Raw genomic sequence first — 9,393 nt, forward strand, 5'->3', positions numbered from 1 at the left:
TTCTCAGAAGCTGATTGCATAAAAAGAATTGAAAAAATATATTTGCGCCTGAAGGCCCCAATAGCTCCCCTTTTAATTCTAAAGCAATAAGCCATCCCTGAGAAAATACAAAATGATCATAGGGTCACAAGTTGCAGCAATTACCTTTCGAGAGAGACACCAAGATTGAAAGTTTTTCTAGTGTCTACCATAGACTTTTAGAGTCTAAGGTTGACAAGACTGTTGTATACACTGCCACTTCTGATGAACAGCTTGAAGACCCTTGATGTCCTCCTGTTGAGCGTCAATCCCCCTAAGCAAATTCCCTTGAGAATGAGCAGTGGATGAGATGCAGCTTTAAGAGGGAATGTGGTTAAAAAAGAAGTTCTCCAGATGTTGGGATGGCATTTGGATGATAAAATACAACTAGGGACATCTGAGTCAATATGGCACAACTTGAAACACTGATTATCCTGTATCTTCTTCAAGACCCTGGAGAGCAAGAGAAATGTAGGGAACACAAAGTAGGCGCCTGGGGCATGCTAGTTACAGGGTCCTCCCCTCCTCCACCAACTTTTGCAAGCTCTCGGAGATAAAAAAAAACTACAGAGAATAAATTGGGGAGTAGACTGTTGCTCTTTGTCCAGCCAAGGGAGCCAGAACCAAGAAGTGATCTATTGAAAGTCCTATGAGAACTATCAAAAATTAGTTGATGGTGGCAAAAACTGACTCAGTCTATTGAAAGACCCATTATCCCTGTTGGCAGACATACTGTTGTCAGTGACCGAAGATTGGTCTCCCCAGCAAAACTTCTCCACTACGGTGGAAGCTCGGCGGGAAATTCTTAGTCACCCATGATGGTTCACAAAGGACCTGGCCACCCTGTTGTTGTCCTTATACACACAGCCTGCCTCTGAATCTCAGACTGAAAATGAAGGAGAGTTCAGAAAACAGCTGTTACTTCTTTCCAATTGGGAGAATACAGACTCTACTGGTGAGCCCATTGGGACTGAATCGTCTTGTACTGCTGGTATCCATGGTGGTTATTACTGGAGCAAAAATGGAAACCCCTTTGTCCACTCCAAAATTGTCTGGTACTAAGCTCTACTGAAAAGGCTGCCAAATTGTCTTTGTGTTCCTTGGAGGTAGGAGACCAAAAGATAGGAAAGGCATCTGACCAAGGAAATACAGCATGGGAAGCTGCCATTTCTCCCTGAACACCCATCTACAGCGTTCCTGAAACCCAGTCTTTCCATCAGGAATTTCAATCAGGAAGTCAATTTATGCTTTCTGGAGGGAGAGGGAAAAACGTGTTCTGAATCAGTGTGGGATGCCGCCAGATAAACTGCAGAGCCTGCCTACCAGTGTAGCACAACTCAACAAATCAAAGAAATCTATGATTCCTGGATTTGGATTAAGGGGCATATTATTAAGGGAAACATCGCCGTTTTGTCGGTGCATAGCGCCGAAAAAGCGGCGATCTTTTTATCACCGTATTTGCAAGGATACGCTAACAAGCGTTAGTGCGTGTTTCTTTGCGACTTTGCATGTCAGTGATCAATATGGCTAATGACATGCAAAGTAGGTGTTCCCTAGCTAAGCAACATGAAAAATCCACGCTAACACAGCTTCGCAATAGTAGCAAGCCGTGCAGCAGACCCGCGAAACGATGAAAATAACCGCGCTAACCGCGGTTATTGCAGGTATGTAATGCCTGCTTTTAAAATGACTTAGCCATACTGATAATGGGAGGTGGATTGCCATGTTAGGTCCACACTCCCCTATCAGCAAGCCTCTTCTTAGCGCTGTGAAATCTTCGCTGGATTTCACGCACTATTCTGGTTATTCGCTGGTATTACATCGCCTGTTAGCAAAACATTGACAATACATCGCTAACATGGCGATGTAATACAGCGATAACTTGAATCGTGCTAAGCGCGATTTGCGATAAATGTCACATGTCCTTGATTATATGCCCCTAAATCTTTTCCAGCTGGTATCTGAGGAAAAGTCGATAGCAACATTTGAAACTGATAATGATGAAAGCAAAAACAGAGAATCTTTTGGAATTCTGGGTCCATCTGAATGTGGAGGTAAGCAACTTTTAAATCGAAGGATGGAAGGAAGTCCCCTGAAGTAACCAATGGAAGAATCGCTTGAAGTATCACCATCTTCAATGGAGTACGTGAAATTAGGTTATTGGTGTCCTGAGGTCTAGGGCAGACCAGAAATCTCCTGAATGTTTTTGGACCAAAGAAATGAATTGCATCTCTTAAAATGTTTGTTTCCTGGAACGGAAATAATGGCTGATTTTGCTTTATTTTTTAATTGAAATCATGCGAGACTCTCGTGCACTAATCATATTCAAACAAAACATTTGGGGACAGATTTACAAGCCCCTTGCGCCACTTTTCCGTCACTTTTCCCATGTTAAAAGTGACGCAAAAGTGGCGCAGGGGGGCTTGTGAATCTGCCCCCAAATATTTAGTTCTGCTCCCGTTTTTTTCGAGAGTGCTATAGGTATAGGGCGGGGCTAAAGTCGGGGCATGCCAACAAATAGTTTTTTGTTGCCTTTTTATTAAATGATTTAGCTGGGTAGGTTCTCTTTGTCTATGGTACGAGGTGATGTTCAAAATATAATGAATGGGACGAAAAAGATGCACAAGAAGGTAATGTGGCCTGTGCACATATATCACCCAGCCTTTTCCGCTCTGTCAAGCTGTTTTCTCACACCCAGGAACCAGTCATGCCGTTAGACGTGAAGGAGCTACATGTTGAGAGGGGATTGCATGCCTTAAACAAACCCCTTTTGGTACTCAGATGGTCCAGAAATGTGTAACTATTTGTTTCTGTTTTTCCCTAGGCTGAGAGGAGATGCAAATCCATCGAGGAGAAAAACGCGGCATTAAAGTATGAAAGAGAGAATGAGGAAGTCCATGCTTTGGAGGAAGAAAAATTCCAAGAGTATGCAAAGCATGTTATTGACGCAGTTATAGATTCTGGCGGAGACCCCTCCCCTCTTGTCAAAGCAGCTCATGCTGGCTATGGAGGCGGCCGAGGGCCAGTGTATGCAGAAAGGGGGGGAATCAGGCCTAGTTACAAAGTGAAAGATAGCAGTGGGGTTGAGTTACCTACCTACCAGTGTAGCACAACTCAACAAATCAAAGAAATCTATGATCCCTGTGACATTAATCAGTCAAGAAAAAAATTGGGCTTTACGTGGTAACGAAGGACATATTTGCAAGTGCCTTACTGATGACCTTAAAGAGAAAAAAACAATACACACTTAAGTAACATATAAAAATCAATCAAGTACAGCTGGGATAAAAACAAGGTGCTCTGAATAAACTTTGCCGTCTTCCTAATGTGACCTATACTAATTCAGTGATTGTTTTCCCTCAATGTGTTAATTTTCTCGCGAGACTTTATTATAAGAAGCATATCTGACCGCTAATTAGTCAATATTGTGTACTATATGACTTTAAGTCTCCTACGCAAAACCTAATTTTCACAAAACATTTCACTGTTGTCTCTATAATAAAGTACGTTGTGAACTGTTTTATTGTTGTTTTATTTGCTCTGTATGTCAGAATTTGCATATACACATAAAAACATATGTGGATTGGGACAGTAAATATTCAAATTAATAAATGAATTGTCATTTTGCATCACAGCAAAACCAAGTTATGAGAGTGTGTGTATGTATATATATATATATATATATATATATATATATATATATATATATATATATATATATTACCTACTGGCGGTCGCCAGTAGGTATATATAGTTAGGATTTTTTCTCTATGGGTTTTTTGAAAATTCTATGTCTAATAACTTTGGCGTTTGTGGACGGAATTGGCTGAAATTTTCTGGAAAATGGCACATTTTGTTTCTGAGCAGCCCCTGAAAATTGGGGGGGGGGTTCGTCCAGGGGGGGTCGAGAAAAAAGGGGGGTCCCAAAACGTGTTTTTAACATTGAGTTTTCCATAGGGCGGTTGGCCTCACTTTTAGCCCGAACGGCTGAATGGATTTGCACGAAACTTGGCAAAATTGTAGGGACTGGTAGCCCGATGTGCCTTTTGTAGGTCTCAATATATGTGCTACAGTGGATTTTGAGAAATTAACGTTTAAAAAAAGATATATATCTGTAACAGCGGACCGGGCAGCGCTCCAGGACGCGTACTTTTCACGCAACGGAGCTTTGTGAAGCGAAGCTGATTGGTTCTCCGGCGTCTGTCAACATTCCAAACAGTCCGTAGCGGCCGCCATCTTGTCTCTCGGTAGGATCGAGAGACAAGAGGAGGCCAAAGCGAAGGGGCAAATGACCATAAGGGGGAATAGTAGATCCTCGCTGACCCCCTAGGTTTGATGTGGAGGTTTTAAAAGGGCCCCGCGGGGCAAAAAAAATAAATAATAATAATAATCGAACGGCTGAATGGATTTGCACGAAACTTGGCAAAATTGTAGGGACTGGTAGCCCGATGTGCCTTTGCTAGGTCTCAATATATGTGCTTCAGTGGATTTTGAGAAATTAACGTTCAAAAAAAGATATATATCTGTAACAGCGCACCGCTTCGCGTACTTTTCGCGTTACGGAGCTTTGCGAAGCGAAGCTGATTGGCTCTCCGGTGTCTGTAAACATTCCAAACAGTACGTAGCGGCCGCCATCTTGTCTCTCGGTAGGATCGAGAGACAAGAGGAGGCCAAAGCGAAGGGGCAAATGACCATAAGGGGGCATAGTAGATCCTCGCTGACCCCCTAGGTTTGATGTGGAGGTTTTAAAAGGGCCCCGCGGGGCAAAAAAAAAAAATAATAATAATAATCGAACGGCTGAATGGATTTGCATGAAACTTGGTAAAATATTAGGGACTGGTAGCCCGATGTGCCTTTGCTAGGTCTCAATATATGTGCTTCAGTGCATTTTGAGAAATTAACGTTCAAAAACAAGATATATATCTGTAACAGCGCTCCGCTTCGCGGAGATACAATTATATCTGTATTACCTAGCTGTTGCTAACACCAGTTAGCGACGGCTAGTAGGAGATAGCGACCATCTTGGGCCCCACTTTGCATGTGAGTGATATTTATCACTAATGACATGCAAAGTGGGCATGCCAAGATGTTAGCGACTGGAAACAGTCGCTAACATCGCTATCTCCTATTATCAACTTTTGGAAATATTCGAGATAAGCGCGAATATCTCCAAAAAGTAACAGCTGCCCTGAGCAGTTCTTAGCCATGTTATCCAATGGGAGGTGGATAACATGGCTAAGAGCATTAGCTCGGTAATGCATGAATATCGCTGAGTTTTCAGCGATATTAATGCATTGCGGTCGTTTTTTATCGTATTTGCGATAAACCTTGATAATAGCAAGGTTTATCTGCGATAATTTCTGACGGTAAAAAAATCTTTGCAATGCATCATTAGGGATAAATATCGCTTAACTTTGGTAATATGCCCCAACGTCTGTTAACGTTCGATTCGAAGGAAATCAGGAAGTGTTGAAAAACATTGTCTGCGCCATCTTGTCTTTTTTCAAATGCCACACTTTTGTCGTGCACGGCAGCCATTTTAGATGCCTTGACCAGACCCACTCTGTGCACGCTGTCGATCCTTAGCATGGCTCCCCACCCTCGCAAGCATCTCACCCAGGCAGTGGTCACCCCCGCTCTCTGTCTTATGCATGGGTAATAAACCTCCCCCCATCTGCGCTGCTCTTCCCTGAGAATCACACCCTGTGCCCGCCCGACACCTCCCTTTCGCCCTATTCACTACCGCACCCTCTGACACTTCTTTTCCTCTGTGTCCGATTGTCCAGGCCGGTCCTAGGCTATCAGCTAGCCCTGCAGATGTAGTTTATGGCCCCAGCTGTAAAGAATCACCCCTCTTCAAAGGAGTTATAGTAGATCAAGGCCCACACTCGATGAGATCCGTCACAGCAGAAGCGTTGCTATTATCTGAAAACCATCCTGTATTGTGATTGGGGAGGGGACCGAGCGTGAAGCGGAAGATTCCAGGGATGACTCTTTGTACATCAAAGTTTTTACAATTATGTGTCACATTAAAAATATATAGCACTCCGACAAAGTAGTAAGATTATAAAACTTTAATAATTTATAAATATATACAAGAAAACAAAAATAGTAATAACATATAAACATTTTTAGGGAAAAACAACGAAGTAGCGGTCGGCTGTGCGAATAGTCCCAACGCAGCACAACGTCCAGATTACCGGCGTGGGGCGTCGCGGGGGGTGGGTCATCAGTAGCAAACTGTTGTGCGAATAGTTCCAAGGCAGCAGAACGCGCCGAAATCTAGATGACACGAAAGTGATGTCTAGTAAGTTGCCACCCAGCAAATAACGGCGTGGGGCGTCGCGGGGGGTGGGTCATCAGTAGCAAACTGTTGTGCGAATAGTTCCAAGGCAGCAGAACGATGGCACCAAGGTGATGTCCAGTAAGTTGCCGCACTGGTTTTGGTATCCTACAATGCTGCTCCGAATAACGGCGTGGGGCGCCCCGGGGGAGGCGGCGTGAACGGGCCTCTCCAGGTGGAGTGTCATCTGTTGTAGTGGGGCGCCCCTTTACCGTTTCAGTTGCCATTCCGTCCGTTTTTGGTCCACTGTGTCAAAAGCCGCAATTCAGCTGAGTTGCGCCCACTCTTGCGGTGCAGCGATAGGCGGCTGTCACAGGACTCTCAAAATGGCGGCAGGCTCTTTCCTTTTTGGGCCTGGTCCACTGAAATGGCCCTGGGACACCTTGGAAATCGGACGCTTGTCTGCTAGGTCTTGGACCCCATTCTCGAAAGCGTCCCCTCCGCCTTGAGAATTCATCAAAAGTTTTGGGGGCCCCGACTCCTGCAGGCTTCTGGTGGGGAGCGGCTGCCATGATTGCTCGCGGAATGACCACGACGGAGCTACGAGATGGTGGTGCTCTCATGCTGACGCCAGTTTAGTCTGAAACATCCAGAAACAAGGTGGGGCTTTCATCGTTTGGGGAAAAAAAAAAAGTTTTCATCCAATGAAAAGTGTTGTTTTTAGGTCATATGATCAAGCCTTCCATCATTAGGAAACCAAAAGTAAAATGAACCAATGAAAAGTTTTATAAACAAGTCACATGACCTGTTATGCGGCATAGGGTATAAAATGCGTAGAAAATACGTTGGCACGTGAGGCGGCGTCAGTAGCGGACCGATGTGCGAATAGGCCAAAGGCAATACAACGCGCCAAGATCCGGATGGCACCGAGGTGGTGTCCAGCAAGTTGCAGCACTGGTGTGGCCATCCTACAATGCTGAAAGTCGGCGTGGGGCGCCCCGTTGGCCTGTGAGTTTGCGTCAGTAGCGGACCGATGTGCGAATAGGCCGAAGGCAGCACAACGCGCCAAGATCCGGATGGCACCGAGGTGGTGTCTAGTAAGTTGCCGCACTGGTGTGGCCATCCAACAATGCTGAAAGTCGGCGTGGGGCGCCCCGTTGGCCTGTGAGATGGCGTCAGTAGCGGACCGATGTGCGAATAGGCCGAAGGCAGCACAACGCGCCAAGATCCGGATGGCACCGAGGTGGTGTCTAGTAAGTTGTCGCACTTCTGTGGCCATCCTACAATGTTGAAAGTCGGCGTGGGGCGCCCCGTTGGCCTGTGAGATGGCGTTAGTAGCGGACCGATGTGCGAATGGGGCCAAAGGCAGCGCAACAATATTTTCTGACTGACACCACAAGGCGCTGAGATGCCAAGATCCGGATGGCACCGAGGTGATGTCTAAGTTGCGGACTGATGTGCGAATGGGGCCAAAGGCAGCGTAACAATATTTTTTGTATGGAAGATACCACTAGGCGTTGACATGCCAAGATTCGGATGGCACCGAGGTGATGTCTAGCAAGTTGGTGTACTGGTGTGGTCATCCTACAATGCTGAAACTCGGCGTGGGTCGCCCCATTAGCCTGTGAGATGGCGTCAGTAGCGGACCGATGTGCGAATAGGCCGAAGGCAGCACAACGCGCCAAGATCCGGATGTCACCGTGGTGGTTTCATAGTTGAGAGGCACTTCATCTGCAGTGGGGCGCCGAGATCCGGATGGCACCGAGGTGATGTCTAGCAAGTTGCTGTACTGGTGTGGTCATTCTACAATGCTGAAAGTCGGCGTGGGGCGCCCCATTAGCCTGTGAGATGGCGTCAGTAGCGGACTGATGTGCGAATGGGGCCAAAGGCAGCGCAACAATATTTTCTGAAGAGAAGACACCAAAAGGTGCTGACATTCCAAGATCCGGATGGCACCGAGGTGGTGTCTAGCAAGCTATGCAGTTGAGTTGTGTGCGCACTTACGGCGAATAGGTCGAAGGCAGCATAACAATGTTTTTTGAATAGAAGACACCACAAGGCGTTGAGATTCGGTTACCACCGAGGTGATGTCTAGCAAGTTGCCGCACTGGTGTGGCCATCCTACAATACTGCTCCGAATAACGGCGTGGGGTGCCCGAAGGGGGGGGGAGCCGGCGTGAATGGGCCTTCCTAGGTGGAGGCTCGTCTGCTGTAGTGGGGCGCCCCTTTACCGTTTCAGTTGCCATTCAGCTGAGTTTCGGCTGCTCTTGATGCTACAGCGACAGGCGGCTGCAAGAGGACTCTCAAAATGGCGGCCTGTTCTTTGGATTTGGGCCTGGTCCACTAAAATGGCCCTGGGACACCTTAGAACTCGGACGCTCGATTTTTTTTTCCTTTCCTGTACATGCAAAAAAAGGTAAATGCCCGGTACGTTACACGCTTCATCTGCCACGATGAACTCTCCAGAGGAACCGAAAAAAAATATAGTTGTGGTAACTATACCATGCATCGTCATATGGAGAGGTGGCACCAATTAATTATAGTGCTGCATAAAAGAGAGATTTGGAGGAGAACCCCTGACCTGCTAGTACATTCATCAAAGAAGTGGCACTGAGAGCTTCAGAGGCAAGGGAAACGGTCCCAAATATTTAGAAGAACTTTGGAAAGATTAAAATGACATGTTTAGATTGTGGCAAATTAATTTCATGTGGACAGATGAGTGTTACTCTAATAAATACAGCATATGAACATCATCATAGTCGATGGTTGGTAGAGACATTTTGACTATATCCTGGACCTGCCCGTCCTCGCCCAAAATGGCGCCGGAATAAATGGGACTCGTAACTCCTTGTTGTGTACTGGTTGCAGAACCTTGAAATCACGAGATACGTATGCAGTTTTGAAGCACATGGCGGGCGGGGACGAGAATTGATTGACTATTTCGACATCCCTATTGATATTAAGTTCTGATGTGTTATTGATTACTGTACTGTTGAAAGTTCGAATTAACGTCACCCATGGTACTTGCCCGCAAATGTATATCTAGATAATTTTATTGTAACTGGCCCTGTCGTATTTTAATTATAAAATGT

The 9,393-nt window shown here is 45.7% G+C and overlaps 1 protein-coding gene across 1 annotated transcript in view; it reads left to right on the forward strand.

The window, feature by feature from the left end:
• Nucleotides 1-3,538, forward strand: part of CFAP210 (cilia and flagella associated protein 210) — a 212,544-nt gene extending 209,006 nt beyond the window's left edge. Inside the window, exon 9 of the mRNA XM_078681606.1 lies at nt 2,843-3,538. Within this exon, the coding sequence (XP_078537732.1) occupies nt 2,843-3,205 (363 nt within the window). The 3' untranslated portion in view covers nt 3,206-3,538. The remainder of the gene's footprint in view (nt 1-2,842) is intronic.
• The last annotated feature ends 5,855 nt before the right edge of the window (nt 3,539-9,393 follow it).

Source organism: Lissotriton helveticus, chromosome 3_1, assembly GCF_964261635.1.
Source record: "Lissotriton helveticus chromosome 3_1, aLisHel1.1, whole genome shotgun sequence".
NCBI lineage: Eukaryota > Metazoa > Chordata > Amphibia > Caudata > Salamandridae > Lissotriton > Lissotriton helveticus.